The sequence below is a fragment of the Caretta caretta genome, chromosome 9 (assembly GCF_965140235.1).
Source record: "Caretta caretta isolate rCarCar2 chromosome 9, rCarCar1.hap1, whole genome shotgun sequence".
NCBI lineage: Eukaryota > Metazoa > Chordata > Testudines > Cheloniidae > Caretta > Caretta caretta.
This window is the reverse complement of record NC_134214.1, coordinates 36395730-36416401: the sequence shown is the minus strand read 5'-3', so window position 1 is coordinate 36416401 and position 20672 is coordinate 36395730. Positions and strand designations below refer to the sequence as shown.

The following is a 20672-nucleotide window of genomic DNA, read 5'->3' as shown; positions in this document are numbered from 1 at the left end:
AAGGAAAAGAAGGGAAATAATGACTTGCCTCCTCCTCCAACCCTATTGTCAGAATTGGAAAGGTGGCAGGGAGAGAAGGAGTTTGAGCTGGCAGTGAGTTTCCAGTCACACAGATGGAGAGAGAACTAGGGCCAGCTTGTAAAGTGTTATGCTGCATGGGAATCTGTCAGCCAAATTTTCAGGCTGGCCTTTGAGTTTATTTACCTACTTTTCTGTGTACAAATGAGTTTTCCTGCAGAAATATATATGCAGCCATGGTGCATACAAAAACAGTCAATGCCCATACAAATTAGGAAGCTGGATGTGTAACTCCCTCCTCTGGGTACAAAAAACAGGGCGCACACACATTTTAAGGGCTATGGTTATTTGTGCATGCAAGTAAAACCATTGCATGTAATTTGGAAGCTGCCTGAAATTTGGTCTCATATATCTGTGTTTCTAATACAAATGTCAGGCCACATTCTGCCTTCTTTAGCACACAGTGGAAAAGGTGCAGGGAGCTGTCTACCTCTTGAGCTCCTGTGCAAGAGGCAGCCAGAATCTCTCTAAGACAAGCTGCAGGGGAGTCATAAAATCACGAGCAGTGTTTGAAACCATGCATCTCTCCTGCTCTCCCTGGGACCAACCGTGCTCCTGCTTGCATTTCTCAAGTATCTGGGAAGCATTCTGCTTGCATGTGTACCATACAGGTGAAATGCCTCCAGACACTGCCAATACTGCAGAATCCCTCCTCCTCATCCCTAATGTGACCAGCTGATAAGGCCACAATATAGGTCTCAAAATAAAATAAAGATGAGACAAGATCTCACTAGTGCTAAGAGTTCCAAAATGTTCTGCAAAACATCTAATGTTTTTTGAAAAGATATAATTATTTTTGAAGTACAAAACTCCCCAGGTTTTGCTAGCTCCAGAGTTCAGTGCTCATATTAAGAAACGTGCCTCATACAAAAGGATCAGCTGTGCAGGACTAAAACAATGACATCCGAGAGGCAAGTGCAATACAATTGCAAGTTTTCTAGATGCAAACCAGGCCACCCAAAAATATTATACTGGTTAAAAATGTGACTAAAACAAAAGAGAAATCACCATTAGACTCATATAATTAAACATAACAAAAAAGGTGACTGGACTTATTTAAAATCAAGGAGTACAAATGCTGGATATTTACCTCTTTAACAAATAAATTTTCTACATTTTGTTCTGCATCTTCAGGTACAGATGGGTACAGAGTTCTTATTTCCCATGGAATTATGTCTGTCTGACAAGAAATAAGAACAAAAGATTTAGTCAGATCAACAAACAATTAAAATACATATAAAGAATCAAAGGCATGTCCATAAAAGGGTTAAGAGCCAGCATTTTTGCTGATGCCTACTTTCTGTTGGCTTCCACACACACACGCTATTTGCAATACTGTCTATCAGCTGAAGCAGTCATTGAAACGAAGGGCATTGGAGTAGGTTTCTGGGGAATACAGGGTTTGCTCTAGGTGGGCCTGCTTCAATCTTTTAAATCCTTGTTCATCAGTGACTTTAAAAGGAAAAATGTGTTTTGGAATTTTTTAACCTTTTCTCCACAAAAAGTACACTACAATCCCAGCTGTGCTACATGCCCCTCTCCGCTCCAGGGCATGGAAGGAGGCAAAGAAGTAGGGAAACGGACATAAAGGGTTTGAAATTCTTGGAATGGAGCAGGAGGGGCTTTCAGACAAAGTGTCCCAACAAGCCACAAAAAAACCTCCACATGACATTGGCAAGAGAAAGATTGGCAAGAGAAAGGGGTGTTGGGTCAGAGAGGGATGGATCCAGGAAGTAGCTGTTTTATGTAGCATCCCCATTAGCAGCCCCGTGAGAATCTTCATGGACTTATCGTGGGCGGCGGGTACCATAGGCCGGTGGAGGCTGTGCCTCCCCAAACAGCCTGGCGTGGCCCCGCCCATGCTCTGCCCCACCCCCCCTCCTGCCTGCTTCCAGTTCCCTTCCTGCTCTTCCATGGTGGAGACAGTGGGATAGGCAGGCCGGGGCTGTTGCTTGCAAGACTGGGGCTGCAGGAGCTGGGGCACGTTGTGCTGCACATTATGCAGCGCTCTGGGGCTGGAGATGCGGGCACTGGGACCACGCCACCCAGCGCTGGGGTTGGGGGAGCTCCGGTCACACCACCCGCCTGGTGCACCGGGGGGTGGGGGTGCTCCGGCTGTGCTGCCTGCCTGGCGCTCCAGGGCACGGAGCACGTGGGGGGGCTGGTGGCTGCAGGGGTGGGTGCTCTGTGCTCCGGCGATGGAGTGGGGCCAAAGGGGAGGGGCGGGGCGTCAGGCAGAGGGGGCGGAGCCGAGGGCTAGGCTCTCCCAGTGGATCGTTCACCTGCTGCCCATGGGGTTTATGAATACTATTTAACTTCCTTTTCACAGCTTTTACCATTTTCAGGGAAAATGGGCATTGCAGAGCTGTGGTAGGGACCCGGAGTGAGCTGGGCTGTCAGGACCAATGTGGGGAGCAGAGTGAAGAAGCAGCTCTCCAGACAGTACCATGAGATCTGCAGGGATGGGCTAGATTTCCTTGTGCTAATTATTAGGTTCTACCTAGTTGCAAATGCTCACACTGTCCCTCTGCATGACTGGGAATCCCGCTTCACTGAGGGAAGGGTGAGGCAACAACTGTAAATTCACACTTGCAAGACCCTGGGGTACTTTTTTCACATCTTCAAATTAATCCACAGATCTGTCCCATTGGTTTTCTGTAACTGGCATGGTAGACCAGATTCTGCTCTCTATTAAACTGGAGTGAATCTGGAGTGATTCCAGTGAAGCCAATGGAGCTACTCAGCTTGGAAAAGAGACGACTTAGGCGGGATACAATGAAGGTCTATAAAATCATGACTGATGTGGAGAAAATAAATAAGGGCGTGTTTTTTACTCCGTCTCATAACATAAGAACTACGGGTCACCAAATGAAACTAATAGCCAGCAGGTTTAAAACAAACTAAAGGAAGTGTTTCTTCACCCAACGCACAGTCAACCTGTGGAACTTTTTGGCAGAGGATGTTGTGAAGGCCAAAACTATAACAGAGTTCAAAAAAGCAGGGTTCAAAAGTTCACGGAGGATAGGTCCATCAATGGTTTTTAGCCAAGATGGACTGGGATGCAAAACCATGCTCTGAAGTATCCCTAGCCTCTGTTTGCCAGAAGCTGGGAATGAGCGACAGGGGTGAATCACTTGATGATTATCTGTTCTGTTAATTCCCTCTGAAGCACCTGGCATTGGCCACTATCGGAAGACAGGATACTAGGCTAGATGGACCATTGGTCTGACCCAGTATGACCTTTCTTATGTTCTCCATATGTACAGCACAGTGGGGTGGGAGGAGGTATTGTTTCATATTCTCTGTGTATATATAAAGTCTGCTGCAGTTTCCACGGTATGCATCTGATGAAGTGAGCTGTAGCTCACGAAAGCTCATGCTCAAATAAATTGGTTAGTCTCTAAGGTGCTACAAGTACTCCTTTTCTTTTTGCGAATACAGACTAACACGGCTGTTACTCTGAAACCTAGCAATATAACAGAGAACAAAATCTGACTCAGTCGCTCAAATTCTACCCTCAGTTACAGGGCAGCACAGGAAGTTTGGGAGCAAAAGAGGGGACTGTGAGCAGTGGATTATGCAGAATCATTGCTCAGTATACTCTTAAGTGGCTTGCAGCCTCTGCTACTTCAAATTTTGGAGCATTTGTTTCATGGCCTCATTCCAAGTTAAAGGTGAGAATTCCTCCCCGCAACCTCTGAGGAAAGTCCATTTACCAGACTTTACATGACAATTTGGCTCAGAACAAAGCCCTCTGTGCATAATCTAAAAAGAAGAATTTCTTACTTGCATCTAACTTGCAGTACGCAGCTTCCCCTTCTCTGCTTTCCACATGAGCAATTCTGAAACAGTTGTATGCATTGCATGGCAGGTGCAACCATGATGGGATTCCCCAAACTTTTTCTCAGTTTCATTTGAATGATTCAGGATGGGACGGAGCAAAACAATTTCTTTCCATTTCCAGTCCCATCAGTATCCATAGTTAGCTATTTAGCTCCCTGTGAACAGCTGTGAGGATGTATTTGTCCATTGTTTTTATTCTATTGTTTTATTCTATTGTGTCCAGTTGTGCTTCTTACAAATGAATCTTCCGATTTCCCAACTAAGTATCTCTTAGGAGTGCTTCGCCATTATTACCAAAGAACACTGTCTTATTATTCTAGGTCTATGTACAGTGGAGACTTGCATAAGCTTTCATGAGTGTTAAAGAAATGAAGTGGGGACAGATGGCAGTGTTCAGGATGTTACAATTTTAGGGTCCAATTTTATGATAGTGAAGGTCCCCTCAGTGGTTTATGGCTTCACAACAGGGCAACTATGGAGAACTCAGTAATGGAGCTGGCTGAATAATGGATTTTTCGGTTCCCTGGCAATTTCAAATTTGTTTCGGGTCAAACTGAAAATGACATTTTTTTCAAAACTATTCAATGAAAATTTAGAAAATTTGAAAAAAAATAGTGCCAGTCAAAATGAACTGTAACATTTTGATAATGTCAAAACAAAACATTTTGTTTGTACCCAAAACCCACTGTTTAGATTTTCAGGAATTTTGGACATAAGCGAAGGAAAGGATTCACAAAATGACCAAAGGAGGATGTGGTGGTGGTGCCACCTCCTTTTGAGCTTTAGCCCAGTGCACATGGGAGACCCAGGTTCAATTCCCCCTCTGCCTGATGTGGAAAAGGGATTTGAACTTGGGTCTTCCACATTGCAAGAGAGTCTCCTAACCACAAGGCCATGGGATCTTCAGGTATGGGGCTTTCTCAGTGCCTCCTCTTGAAGCTGGAGCATTTTGCACCAATAATTAAGTAGTCACTGGAGTATGGATTTGAACTGGGGCTTCCCATATTCTAGATGAGTGCCATAACTACCACACTGTAAAGACAAAAAGAAAAGGAGTACTAGTGGCACCTTAGAGACTAACCAATTTATTTGAGCATAAACTTTCGTGAGCTACAGCTCACTTCACTCTCTTTTGCTGGTCCAACGACTATTTCTTGTCTTCATGAATGACTTTGAATTGCCACTCCTTTCCTTTGCTTTTGTCAAAATGCACCTGAAAATCTAAATGAATCCCTGTGCTCCTATGGAGGCCCACTGCCTTCACTGGGGGTCCACTCATACAGAGCTCTTTGCAGGATCAGGGATCTAAGACCCATCAGCAACATAGCTTGTAAACTGAAGTCCATCATTACTAAGGACCATATGCTATCCATGGCTATAAATTTTGCAGATTGAGTGGGGCTGGTGGGTGTAATGGAAAGCCTAATGGTATATTCTACAACTAAGAATCTTATCATTGTCATGATGGTGACTGAGCTACAGACCCAAACGAAAGCTCTTTTGCTTGACAGGAATGAAGAAGACCTCAGGTTGAATCCACTCACGATAGCTACTACAGGGAATGCAGAATTTTTAATTGTTTTACCAAGACTGTTCCTTAATAAAGCTTAGGATTTACATTGCTTTTCATCAACTGAGGTCAAGGTGCTGAGCAAAAAGTGGTAAATCTTTATTTTTCCCCATTTTACAGGTAGGGAAACAGAGGCTCAGAGATGCCCCATAATTTGCAAAGGTCACACACAGCAATACAATGGCAAAGCAAGCAACTGAATGCAGGTCAGCTGACTCCCATACCGGTGCTCTGTCCACTGCACGTACAACACTGCCTCTCAAGAAGCTTGGACTGTACATAAAGGACTGGAATAAAGCAAATAAAAAACTGCATGCCTTCATATACAAGTGGATCTGTGTTGCCAATTATTCATCTAAGTGGACTTGGCCAAATCTCCTGTTAAAAATTCTCTAAAGTAAAGGAATACAACAGCTAAATTTACACAGAACCGGGACATGAAGATCTTGTACAATATTATAGTTAACTCTGTTTTTAAAAGCTGCACAGAACTTCCCTTCTGAGAATTAGCTGTGTTTAGACCACTAGCTACAAACTGCCTTGCCACAAGAGCACTTCCTGTTCAGAGCTTAAACTCTTTTGTTGACTGTTGCTATAGTTCAATGGTTTTAAGCCTGATCTGTTACTGCATTTGATCACAGCAGAGACCCTTTATTTATAACAACACCTGAGTGTGAAGAATAGACACTCATACTCGTGATTGTCAGATGCTGGGACTGGACCACTTGATGATTGCCCTATTCTGATCATTCACTTTGAAGCACCTGGCACTGACCTCTACCAGAAGACAGGATACTAGGCTAGATGGACCTTTGGTCTGACACAGTATGGCCATTCTTACGTTCTGAATGAAGGCCCAGATTTACAGAATTCTGCATTTGTAAATGTGTGCCAAATACAGTGACTGTGCATACAATTATGGTTTTTAGATGTTCACATTAGGAGCCTAATCTAATGCCCATTCAAGTCAATGAGAATCTTCCTGTTGACTCCAAAGGACAAAGCTCCAGGGTCAGCTCCCTGCTACGCTACTGCATGTTCATTTTTTTTTAATAGGCAATTGCATGCAGAGTTCTGAAATTCTGGCCTAACCATAGAGTCAAAAGCACACATAATCATTTTTAAATTATCCTCAGAATATGCATGCAAATATAATGCCCCTGCTTCTAATGATGATTCTGTGAAACATTCATATACATGGCTGTCAGCCTCAGGTGTTTGGTTAGTGAAAAAGAGCAATTAAATTAAGATTTGTGATCATCTCTCTTTCTAGATTCAGGTGGGACTGTATTTCAGCAGAAAAAGCCAAAGGAAAATATTGCTGCTCATTAATAATAGACAAGGGGGAACTGAATTAGGGGCCTAAATCCCATTAGCTTTTGATTAAATTTAGGTTTCTAAGTCCCATTTTCAAAGATGACTTAGGTGCTTTTACTCTACATCTGTCTCATTTTTTTAAAAACTCTGAGTGAAAGCAACTAGAAATATAGCTTTCAGGCTGATGCACCACAGACGGTCAGAATTGGTTTTAATTGGTTAGAAAACAAAGACCTTTCAAACTGCTAACCACACAAAACATGTTGGGGTATATTAGGGCTCAGACTCAAACCCACTAAAGAAAAGCAGCTCAATCCTGTTCTCATTTAAATAAACAGATTTACCATAAATTTTAAGGAAAGTAAGATAGAATGAGCCCATGAAATTAAAAAGACAGGAGAAGATGGAACCTCAATGATCCCACAGATTGCAGCACATGATCTGTGGTATAAACAGGACTTTTATGCGGACCAAATTCTGTTCTCGGATATGTTTCCATTGGAATCAATAGGAACTGAGAGTACATACTGAAGGGAAAGAATGAGAGATGCAATCTTGAACATTTTAAGGGGAATCTTCAATATGTGTTTACATAGTGCTTCCCGTACCAATCTAATCTATAGGGTGAAATTCTCTGCTGGTGTAATTCTATTGAATTCAATGGAGTTACTCCAGCAGAGAATTTTGCTCATAGACATTCCGTAAGGAGGAGCTCTGATACTATTTCCAGTACATTACCTTCCTTCGCCCTTCTTTTCCCTCCATGCAAAAAATCACTAATTTCATTTTAAAACAAAGAACAAGCTAACCCTAACTAAACACTAAATATCACTTCTGTATGAGTGCACATTGCTACACTGAACATGAATGGCTCTATACATATAGTCTAAGGTTATTGTATATTCTATAAACATCTGCAAAGCTATCACATTATCCTCCTTCAAAACGCTCCTTAAAATTCTCCTTTCCCATGATGCTTTCCAAAAGCTTGAGAACAGTTAAGCTGCTGATGTGCTGATTCCATTGCCTATCATGCTGCCCAATACTGTCTCATTTCTTTTCTTGCACTCCCCCATCTGTCTGTGTGTAGCCATCTGTTGTTTCTTGTTTTATCCTTCGATTACAAGGTTTTTGAGGAAGGGACTGTCTTTTTTGGTCTGGGTTCATACAGCATCTAACACAGTCCCAGTTTGTGACCAGGGCTCCAAAGCATTCATGCAACAATAAACAATAACAATAATGTTAGACTTGCATCACTCAGTTTGAAATGGGATCCGTTAATGTGAACTAAGGAACTTTTAGTGCATGCCAGCTGGGTCCATTTGGGCCAGCTAATGTGTGACGTTTGTGCACATTAGAATTCACCTCCCACTGATGCTCTCTACTAAAAAGATTAGACCAGCCCTATGAATTCCTTCAATTTCAAGGTTCCAACTAGATACATGATAATATTTATAGTTCATTTGGGGGAGATTTAATTTAGAATTTGAATGACAGAGTTAACAAAAAGAATTTGAAAAAAAGAAGAACATAAATTTTCACATCCTGTTGAGTCCAATGCGTTTTACACTCTTTATGATATCAATGTACCCATTAAATCTAGCCAAACACCTTTTATGATTATTAATACACATTCGCGCAGGGCCAAATTTTGCTTTCATAGAAGCAAAGGTGCAGACAGTGAGGAATCAAGCTTGTTGCTCCATTAGGGGAAGGGGCCAGGTTTATCTGCTTCATGGAAGAAGTGAGAGCTCAGGAAAGACTTGAAAGGAGAGGACTGAGGGTATGGTGGATCAGCATCAAGAGGGGTAGTGCTGGAGGTGTCCAGCCACAAAGGACCATACGGAAAGAAATGCAGGGAAGTGGCTGGAGAAGAAAGGGGCGACAAGGCATGAAGGTTGGATAAAGTGAAAGTGGTCAAGGTGGAGGAGTGAAAATAAATCAGAGCAGAGAGGTAAGCAAGACCTAAGGTGTGCAGGGCCTTTGAGATGAAGACAAGGTGCTTGGATGTGATGCAGAAGGTGGTGAGAGGGAGGGATCTGATGGGAGAGTTATATAGTCAAAGCAGCATGTCCATGAGATAATTTGAACAGCAGCACTGTGGACAAATCAGAGAGAGGAAGATGAGAAGCTGGGGGGTTACAGCAGTCGAGGAAGAAGATGACCAGGGCCTGAAGAAGACTTTTACTAGGGGAATGGAGCAGGACGGACCATTTTGGAGATGGTGGTAGGCAACCTGCAGCCTGTCAGGGTAATCCGCTGGTGGGCTGCGAAACTGTTTGTTTACATTGACCGTCCATAGGCACGGCTGCCCGCACCTCCCAGTGGCCGCGGTTCGCCATTCCCAGCCAATAGGAGCTGCGGGAAGTGCTGCGGGCCCTGCCACCCAGGGCTGAAGCCAAAGCCTGAGCAATGTAGCTTTGCGGGAGCCCCTGTGACATGAGGTCCCAGGCAACTGCCCTACTTGTTACCCCCTAACACGGGCCATGGATTTTATATGCAGAAAATCAGTTATTGTGGCACAGGTGGGCCATGAAGCTTTTATAGCGGCGGGAGGAGGAGGGGAGCTCAGAAAGAGAAAGGTTGAGAACCCCTGTCCTAAGTTGAAACGAAGGGCCAAATCCTCAGGGAGCTCTGCTGATTTATACAGGGGAGGATCTGGCTGTACTGTTTTGAAGCATGCAATGAATTTACTTATTATGGATCCATAAATATTATTTTAATACCTTAACAGCTCAGTTAATTATTTTGGTTTTGCTTTATTTTGAAAATACCCAAACACCCTAGTCCACATTAGGTGACTACAAACTAAGCACAAATCAGGGCTGGGCTGAGGATGTCTGAGGCCTTGGGGCCACAGGGACTGAAGTACCTCTAATCATCATATTTTAATAATAAGGTCCATAGCTTCCTGGGGTACTATCAGACTGAATATCATTCAGAACCAGACTGGTTAAGGAATACTCTACGTGAGCCAGAATTGGGTATCTCTGCATACAAGTAGTTCCTGCTGCCTGGCAGAGCCAAGCTGAAAATGGCCTACCCTGGCCCATCATGCTGGACGCTGTCTAAGACATGGTAGATTTCCTGAGCTCTTGAGATATATATGACAATCATTGAAGATATGCACTGTGTCTACTCTTGGAGAGTGCGAGGTGTGCAGCAGGGAGAGAGAAAGGAGTAAAAAGTGGCCCCAAAATAAAAGATATATGGACCAGTTAGGAGCCTCTTCTGTGACATTTGACCTTCCCGCCATGTCTAGAGATTAAAAACTGTAAATAAAACACATTTCATTAAACTTACTGAAAAGTCATCATTGGGGAACAATATGAGATCTTTAAGAGGGTTGTCCTCAGTATTTCTTTCAATCTCTGTGATGACAGTTTCATAATCCAAGGGCTCCAAAAGTTTGGGTTTCTCCTGCTGTGGAATAAGAAAGCACAATATTATGTCTTGACTCTCATACTCTCCCTGAATTCACAAACTGAACTGGGTCTCATTTTCCAATACTCTTTGGACATTAAAGTATTAATGAGTTTTGTTATGCTCAGAAACAGCACGTTGCTATTGAACTGAGAATACCCATGTCAATACAGTATAAGCGAGCCAGGCAGGCCACTCAGAATGTTCATTTTCATCCTGATTATTTCCTGATAACCAATATGCCCTGGAGTTAACAGTGCTGTGCAGACATCATCACTGCACCCCACGGCATCATGATAATCTACTCATTACTCTCCGAAATTTTCTTTATTTTAATACAAACCATTTGAACTGCATATGGACAATATTATTTTGAGTGAATCAACTGCAGAATGAATGACCTACTTTAATTTCAATTGTTTCCATTAGCTGAGTACTGATTCACACCCTTGCTCTCTTGTTTTTTGCCACTTCTTAAATGCTGGTCGCTTGCTAGCAATAAAAGTACCACTGCACTATTTTACTTGGCAATGATCTAGTTCCTCTGTCAGGATAAACTATTTGGCAGTCAGCCCCATAGTTTCTCCAGTCAGGAACTGGATTATTCCCTCGTAAACCATCATAATAGTGCTATTATTGCCCAAGTGTGGGGTTAGTATAGAAAAATTCTCAGTGGAAACAGCCAAGAAGAGGTGAATTCACAGTGCCTCAATATACAGTACAAAAGTAGAGATGGAAGAGTCCACATACCGTGCAAGCACACTTTCAAAAATAAAAACCTCAAGGGTCAGACAGAGTGTGAGAAACCATCTTCTCATTCTAAGAGTCTTTTTGTAAGTATCAAAGAGACTAAGATGGGGAGGAGAAAAGAAAATGACAGAGAGAAAGAGAAAGTAGGGAGGCATGAGAGAGAAGGAGACAGCCCCACAGATGCATGTAGTTCGCAAAACCCACCTCTGCTAAAAGAACTCTAAGATCCAAGTTCTAGCAACATAGTGGTTGTCATTGAAAAGTCATCATTTACCCACAGTTATCACACTATGCTATCCAAGGTACATCAGACCAGCATGTAACCATGGAGTTTCATAAAGGGACCCATCAAACAGGTTTCTCCAACACAGGATTTATCACTTTGGATCTATAGGTCTCCCTCTGTTCTTTGAACCTGCTTCATAGATATACAAGTCACAGTTATCCCAGAAATTCCTCCTCAGCACCTAGCTGCACCTCTCCCCAGCCCCATCTGTTAAACTGGATTCTTCTCTAGCTTTCAGAAATACCCCTGGAAAACTCAACTAAATAACAATAATACACTGTACAAAAGAGACTATAACACTGGGATCCACCCTAGCAGAGAATCAAAGTTGAATGGTTGATAGTGGAAACCCAATTTATAGGTAGGGAAATTCTCACTTTTTGTTCCTGCTCAAGTAGTTGTCTATGTAGTGCCCACTGACTTGGGAGGGAAAGACCTTTCCTGAGTGAGATGACCGGAAGACTGATGGGCAAATAAATCCTCATACTGTTCTGAGAACTTCTCCATAAGAGAGGGAAACTATTTCCAATTCCCTTGGCCAAAGTCCTTTTTTTAAAGAGAGGGAGCCTAGGTGAAAATTGGTTATAGACTCAAAATGCAGGGAAAAAGCTTTATAACTAAATTTAGACTCCATGGCAGGACTAGGGAATCAAATGTTAATTTTAGATAAGATATTTGACAAGGGGATGGGACTTCAGTATTAACCCATTCATTTTTCTTTGGACGGTCTCAAAGGCAGAATTTTGTTCCTGGAGGGTACTACCTGACAACACAAAACCCACCTCTGCTAAAAGAACTCTAAGATCCAAGTGATTTTTAGCTGTCTTGGTGCAATGTTTCTGACGGAACAGATCAATCACCCACATAGTATTATAGGCTTTGGAAGTGATTGGACAGAGAGTCACCTGGCGGATGTAGTACAGCTGCACAGGGAGAAAAAGTCATGAAAGCAGATGATTGATCTGCCGAGCAAGTTCAAACTGCAAGAGGAACCCCATTGGTCCAGATGTTAAATGAGCTGGGGACAAAATTGTATTGGGGTGGTCGCTGGTAACTACTGACTTTCTAATGCATCCCTATATGGTGGGCTGGCTCTCAGTCTGCATTCTCTCTTCCTCTCTCTCACACCAATCCCCCAAATGGCTTTTTGCTTCATACCTTCTCCTCCACCTTTGCTTATTTTCTTCTTTTATGTCTTCTCTCCTGGCAAAGTAAAACACTTAACTTTTCTTAGATGTTCCTGTTCTGTAAGGTTCTGATCAACCTAGTGACTTTAGTGAGTGATACAGTATATCAGGCCCTAAATCTCTCTGATGCCATAGCTTCTTGCATCCAAACATCAACACTTAATTTGAAAAGATCATGTTGATAGGTGGTGTGCTGATCACCTCATGTCATCAGCCACAGCAGCACAACTGGCTCCCATTGCCATCTCACCACTGAGAGCAGTCTGAGAGTTCCTTTCTAGTTATGGTAGCTCATTTGGACATCAGTATTGCCAACCCCAAGTGTTCAACAATCATAAGTCGGCCTCTCCAAAATTAAGATGGACTTAAAAATCATGATTTTTAAAAATAAATAAATAAATCTGTCCTTTTTGTTTGCTTTGATTTTGAGCCTTTAGGGTTCACTTTTCTCTGCAATTACCGGGACTAGAAACTTTTTAAGGATTCTCACATAAACACATGACACCAGGAGCTGGAGCTTTAAGAAAACATTAACTATTATGACACTCATGATAATATCATGAGAGTTGGCAACAATGGCTCTTCACCACAAGTCTAGTGTGTAGAGTTATCTTACAAATTACAGCTCATGAGACTGTAAAGACAAATTTTCTAGTATTCAAATCACTGGGGAAGAGCCAATATGAATCTGGAAGAGGATTACATGTAAGTGCTGGGTTGGAGATTTTTGGTACAAAGTTTTCAATTCTTGTCATACAATCCCCTCCCCCCTTTTTTAAAATTGACATAAGGCATCTGAGATATAAAGAAGAAATAAGGTGTAACCAACAGCGATGACTAAAAAAGGAGAGTTAAACTAAAAGTGCTATCTGAATCGTGATGGAGAAATGTCTCAGACATGTATTATTTTTCTCCTGTTTGGTGGTTCTGCGAACATGCAGACTGACTTTTCTCCAGAACATTTATACTAGTGTGATAGGCATCACCTCTCTCCCCAACCCTACACTGTCTCAAGATATTGATGCCCCCCAATCTATTGAAATTATAGAGAATTTTTTGCATTAGGGCTATATGACAACTTCTAGCTACCTTAGGTTTGCCACACATTAATATTATGGGATGTTGCATTCCAGTCTCCCTGTGTGTGGACGTGACAGACAATATGACTGTGCAGATCAGGTAAATATGTGCCAAATCATACCCTCTGTGCCAATAATCTGAAGAATGACCAAGGCACTATTTGGATATCAACTCACAGAACGTCTTATAAATCAAACTGAGAGTGAGTAGAGCCTAAATCACGAAATGAATAGTCAAAGGGCTTTCCTAAGCTACCAATGCACTGAGATGAGCAGGGGAATTCCACAGATGTCAGGCCATTCTCACAAAACTCAGCGTGCTTTGTGATATTCCCCAGTTCTCTATTCAACTAAAGAATACCCTGTCTCTTGGGGAGCTATAGAACATCTGAAAATTCCTGTGAGGTTGGAAATGGATTATTAGATCTACTCCTGACCCTTAAAAGTGGAGCTTCAAACTCACAGAGATCACACACTGGGGCCACTCTGCAGCTCAAGGAGAGGAATGTAGATGCCATATTGGCCCCTCCTTCCTCCTCAGAAACTGAAAAGTGCTCAGACTAGAAGATCCTCTAACGTTAGGATCCTGGAGCACCATCACACTCAACATTCCAACTTGCTTTCTTTTTGCTCTGACAGATTTTAGGGCATTTAGATGCTACGAAGATGGGTGTTGTAGAAAACCCTAAAGCATAAAGAAAGGGAGAGAGATTTCAACAGATCTTCTTCAACAGGGAGTATTATTTGGCAGAGGATCTTTAACTGAAGTCAGCAGAGATCTTCAGATGAACTTTTAGGGATCAAAATCTAATTCATACACATACTTTGATATCAGTGCAGCAACATGATATTGCAAAATACCAATATGAAGTATAAATGCACCACAATGTCATGATGTAGAGTCACTACGCAACAGCATGATAAACTCCCACAAAGCATCATGCCATGTTGTCTACACACTATGTCATGACATCCCATCATAGCACTGTAGCCTAGCATAAGAGAGAAAATGAAAATACAGTTGTCCTTCATTCAACTTTTATAAAATATTGATTCTTGGTGTCTAATTGGTTCAGACTTTGGTGACAGAGAATTGGATGTTAAATAGTGATTTATATTTCCCCTTGATTTGTTTTTTTAATTTTCATGATGACTTTCTTTTCTACAATTTTTTGAATGCACAATGACGTTAACAGGAAGGGGTGAAAAACAAAAGATTACATTAATTATTCTTTGATTTCCAGGCTTTAAGCCAAAGCTCTCTGACGAATGCAGTTAGACTCAACAATGTCAACTGCTGTTTTCAATAATTGCTAGCAGACCATTCAGTGCAGCACTTAAATATTTATGTTGATGTTTTCCCACCAGTATACACGGCAATAAGCAGGGACAAATGTTATCTTTTTTTTGCTACCATGAAATTAAAACAAGAATGTATAAAAGATGCATCACTGTATTTTGAGGATCAGGGACAGCATATGCTATATATAATTATAATTATAATTGCAAAGAAACCCTGTTAGCATTTCTGATGATGTAAAATAATCCATTCTCTTCAACACACTGGTTTAGTCCTCTTTAACTCTACCTGCTTTAGAGAGAATTATGTCTATCTGAAATTCCTGACGTCAAAGCATCAGTGTGTAATAAGCTCATGAGCTCCTTCTGTACAGATCCCTGCACCTTGAAATATTAAGATCTCTATATTCTCATTAGTGTTAAGACTGTGCAATGTAAATACCAACTCTACTCTCTATATCAGTGGTTTTCAACTAGGGGTACGTGTACCCCCGGAGATACACAGAGGTCTTCCAGGGGGCACATCAACTCATCTAGGTCTGGTCTACACTAAGAGTTTATGTCAGATTTAGCAGTGTTAAATCAAATTAACCCTGCACCCGTCCACACAACGAAGCCATTTTTTTCAACATAAAGGGCTCTTAAAACCGATTTCTGTACTCCGCCCCAATGAGGGGATTAGCGCTGAAATCAACATCATCGTTTTGAATTAGGGTTAGTCTGATGCAATTCGAAGGTATTGGCATCCGGGAGCTATCCCACAGTGCACCATTGTGACCGCTCTGGACAGCATTCTGAACTCGGATGTACTGGCCAGGTGTACAGGAAAAGCCCCGGGACATTTGAATCTCATTTCCTGTTTGGCCAGGCGAGCTCATCAGCACAGGTGACCATGCAGTCCCAGAATTGAAAAAGAGCTCCGGCATGGACCGAATGGGAGGTACTGGATCTGGTCGCTGTATGGGGAGAGGAATCCATGCTATCAGAACTACGTTCCAAAAGACGAAATGCCAAAACATTTCAAAAAATCTCCGAGGCCATGAGGGACAGAGGCTACAGCAGGGACGCAACACAGTGCCACGTGAAACTTAAGGAGCTCAGACAAGCACACCAGAAAACCAAAGAATCAAATGGACGCTCCGGGACAGAGCCCCAGACATGCCGCTTCTACGCTGAGCTGCATGCAATTCTAGGGGGGGCCACCACCACTACCCTACCCCTGTCCGTGGACTCTGATGATGGGGTACTCTCCGCCATGCCTGAGGATTTTGTGGATGGGGAAGATGAGGAGGAGAAGGACGAGCTTGAGGAGAGCACACAGCACACCGTTCTCCCCAACAGCCAGGATCTTTTTATCACCCTGACTGAAACACCCTCCCAACCCAACGAAGCCGGAGAAGGGACCTCTGGTGAGTGTACCTTTTTAAAATATAATACCTGTTATAAAAGCAAGCGTATTTTAATGATTAAGAAGCCCTGAGGACTTGGGATGCATTTATGGCCAGTACAGCTACTGGAAAAGTCTGTTAACGTGTCTGGGGATGGAGCAGAAATCCTCCAGGGACATCTCCATGAAGCTCTCCTGGAGGTACTCTAAAAACCTTTGCAGAACGTTTCTGGGAAGAGCAGCCTTATTCTGTCCTCCATGGTAGGACACTACCACGCCATGCTAGTAGCAAGTAATCTGGTATCATTCCATGACAAAGCCTGGCAGCGTATGGTCCAGGTGTTTGCTGGCACTCAAGCAACATCCGTTCTTTATCTCTCTGTGTTATCCTCAGGAGAGTGATATCGTTCATGGTAACCTGGTTGAAATAGGGGAATTTAATTAAGAGGACATTCAGAGGTGACTGTTCCTACTGGGCTGTTTGCCTGTGGCTGAAAAGAAATCCTCCCCGCAGTTAGCCATGGGGTGGTGGGGGGGGCATAGGCACTGAGCTGTTCACGTTTGGCTAGCAGGGATCTTCCCTGATACCAGCCATGCGGTGGGGTGAGGGGTAAAGTGATCATCCCAGAGAATTGGATGGGAGGGGTTAGTTTGGTTTCTGTTGCTGCACGTTTACAGGAAAACTGCAGCACTAAATGGCCAACACAACATGCTTTGCTTGGTATGGGAGAGGAGGGCGCTGCTGTTATGAAAGTTGCAGAAGCCGAAAGACTATGGCTTACCATGGCCGCCTGCAAGCCGAATTCTGTTGCCTGGCAATGCGTGTGTGATCTCTAACACCAAAGCCGCAGGCACTCAATATAAGGTGCAAAATGAGACCTTGTACCAAAATCACATGTGCTATGTAATATGAATAGTGTTGTTCACTGTGAAAGAGTATAGCCATTGTTCTATAAAATGTATCTTTTTACATACTTCACTCCCTTTTTATCCTCCAGCAGCTGCAAATGTTTCAAGCCTCCCTTCTCCTTCCCAAAGGCTATCTCAGATAAGGCGGCGAGAAAAAACACACGCGCGATGAAATGTTCTCTGAGCTCATGCAGTCGTCCGGCACTGACAGAGCTCAGCAGAATGCGTGGAGGGACACAACAGCAGAGTACAGGAAAATGGCAGATGAATGTGAGGAGAGGTGGCGGCAGGAAGATCAGAGGAGGCATGAGGCAACGCTGGGGCTACTGAGGGATCAAACGGACATGCTCCGGCGTCTGGTGGAAGTTCATGAACGGCAGCAGGATCACAGACTGCCGCTCCAGCCCCTGTTTAACCACCCTCCCTCCTCCCCAAGTTCCCTAGTCTCCTCACCCAGATGCCCAAAAACGGCGGGGGGGAAGGCTCCGGGCACCCAACCACTCCACCCCAGTGGACAGCCCAAGCAACAGAAGGCTGTCATTCAACAAGTTTTAAAGTGGCCTTTTCCTTTCCTCCTACCCTCCTCCCACACCCCACCCAGGCTACCTTGTGAGTTATCTCCCTATTTTTATAATCAATTAATAAAGAATACATGTTTTTAAAATGATAGTGACTTTATTTCCTTTGCAAGCAAGCTGTGATCGAAGGGAGGAGGGCGGGTGGCTTACAGGGAATTTAGAGGCAACCAAGGGGGTGGGTTTTCATCAAGGAGAAACAAACAGAAGTGTCACACAGTACCATGGCCAGTCATGAAACTGGTTTTCAAAGCTTCTCTGATGCGCACCGCTTCCTGCTGTGCTATTCTAACTGACCTGGTGTCTGGCTGCATGTATTAAGCGGCCAGGTGATTTGCCTCAACCTCCCACTCAGCCATAAACGTCTCCCCCTTACTCTCACAGAGATTGTGGAGAGCACAGCAAGCAGTAATAACAGTGGGAATATTGGTTTCGCTGAGGTCTAACCGAGTCAGTAAACTGCGCCAGTGACCCTTTAAACATCCAAATGCACACTCTACCACCATTCTGCACTTGCTCAGCCTACAGTTGAACTGCTCCTTACTACTGTCCAGGCTGCCTGTGTATGGCTTCATGAGCCAGGGCATTAAGGGGTAGGCTGGGTCCCCAAGGATAACTATAGGCATTTCAACATCCCCAATAGTTATTTCCTGGTCTGGGAAGTAAATCCCTTCCTGCAGCCATTTAAACAGACCAGAGCTCCTGAAGACACGAGCGTCATGAACCTTTCCCAGCCATCCCACGTTGACGTTGGTGAAACGTCCCTTGTGATCCACCAGTGCTTGCAGCACCATTGATAAGTACCCCTTGAGGTTTACTTACTGGTTGGCAAGGTGGTCCGGTGCCAAAACAGGGATATGCGTTCCATCTATCGCCCCACCACACTTAGGGAACCCCATTGCAGCAAAGCCATCCACTATGACCTGCACATTTCCCAGAGTCACTACCCTTGTTAGCAGAAGGTCAGTGATTGCATTGGCTACTTGGATCACAGCAGCCCCCTCCAAATTGATTTCCGACTGACCGGTAGCAGTCAGGCATTGCAAGCTTCCACAGGGCTATTGCTATCATTCATGAACTGTGAGGGCTGCTCTCATCTTGGCATTCTTGCGCTTCAGGGCAGGGGAAAGCAAGTCACAAAGTTCCAGGAAAGTGCCCTTATGCATGCAAAAGTTTTGGAGCCACTGGGAATCATCCCAAACCTGCAACATTATGCGGTCCCATCACTCTGTGCTTGTTTCCCAGGCCCAGAATCAGTGTTCCACGACATGAGCCTGCCCCAGTAACACCATGATCTCCAAATTGCTGGGGACCGTGGTTTTAGAGAAATCTGTGTTCACGTCCTCATCACCGCACTGCCGTCGCCTCCTCGCCTGGTTTTCAGGTGCTGGTTCTGCATAAACTGCATGATAATGCGTGAGGTGTTTAAAATGGTCATAACTGCTGCGGTGAGCTGAACGGGCTCCATGCTTGCCATGCTATGGCATCTGCTCAGGCAATCCAGGGAAAAGGGCGCGAAATGATTGTCTGCTTTTGCTTTCATGGAAGGAGGGAGGGTTGACTGATGACATTTACCCATAACCACCCGTGACAAATTTTTGGCCCCATTAGGCATTGGGAGCTCAGCCCAGAATTCCAATGGGCAGCGGGCACTGCGGGAACTGTGGGATAGCTACCCATAGTGCATCACTTGGAATATCAATGCTTGCCACGGTACTGTGGACGCACACCGCCGAATTAATGTGCTTAGTGTGGACACATGCACTCATCTTTATACAATCTGTTCCCAAAAATTGACTTCTGTAAAATCGGAGTACTTTCGTAGTGTAGACATGACTCTAGATATTTACTTAGTTTTTCAACCAGCTTCATAAAAAGGCCTAGCAAAGTCAGTACACACTAAAATTTCATACAACTTGTTTATACTGTTCTGTATACTATACTCTGAAATGTAAGTACAGTATTTATATTCTAATTGATTTATTTTATCATTACATGGTAAAAATGAGAAAGTAAAAAAATTTTCAGTAATAGCGTGCCATGACACTTTTGTATTTTTGTATTTCAAGGGAGGTGTAACTTGGGGGTACACAAAACAAATCAGACTCCGAAAAGGGGTACAATAGTTTGGAGAGGTTGAGAGCCACTGCTCTATATAGTCAATTGTTAAGATTTGGCAAAGCTTAGCACTGATGTATTTTGCATTTCTGATGGGAAATCCTGGCTGCTTTAGTTAGTAGTATATCTTTAGATGAAGGGGACTGACTGCTCAAATTTTCTTGTCACGGGCAGACAGAATCTTAGAATGTTAGGATTAGTGTGTTTCTCCCCACCACTTTTGGCAGAGAGATCTGTAATGGAGTAGGGCTGATTTACAGCTTTAACCACCAAAAGATGGTCTGTCCTGAATTTAACTTGTCTGTTTCTTTTGGAAATGGACCAATTAGACAATCTTGCAGCCAAGATTGTATTACTTAGAATTAGATTTTTATAGTGCTTTTTATATTATCTATCTCAAATGAGAAATGAATTATAGTAGCTGTGCTAGAATGATTATGTGAATATAAAAGAGGCACTCACCATCACCCTACCTACTATAATAACTACTTATGACAGCACCTTTTACTATCCAGAGAAAGTGTGTTGTTGAGGACAATGGACTCTTCCATAGCCTTTTTGAATAGTGTTGAGAGATCTATAATGCGCACCTGGGCCAATACCAGCAATAGATAATCTCCATTTAATTTCACGTATGTAAACCAGCCCATAACTTTTCCACCAGTGATGTATTGCTTCATCAGCATTGAGCAAAATCCCACCTCCTACAATGAGATCTAAACCCATAATCTTCTCTTCCAGATGGAATGATGTTACTTTCTCAGCACTAATGACCCAAAATATCCACATAATTGATTTTACAGAAACAGATATGGTACATGACTGACTATGGCTTGCCAAAGGCTACAGGA

The 20672-nt window shown here is 43.2% G+C and overlaps 1 protein-coding gene across 5 annotated transcripts in view; it reads right to left on the bottom strand.

The window, feature by feature from the left end:
• Window positions 1-20672, bottom strand: part of DOCK10 (dedicator of cytokinesis 10) — a 201307-nt gene that overhangs the window by 141764 nt on the left and 38871 nt on the right. For all 5 annotated transcript variants that reach the window (XM_048863538.2, XM_048863544.2, XM_048863551.2 and 2 more), the window contains exons 2-3: window positions 10112-10231; window positions 1169-1258 (exon numbers count right to left, since the gene is read on the bottom strand). In XM_048863538.2, coding sequence (XP_048719495.1) covers window positions 1169-1258; window positions 10112-10231 — 210 coding nt within the window. The remainder of the gene's footprint in view (window positions 1-1168; window positions 1259-10111; window positions 10232-20672) is intronic.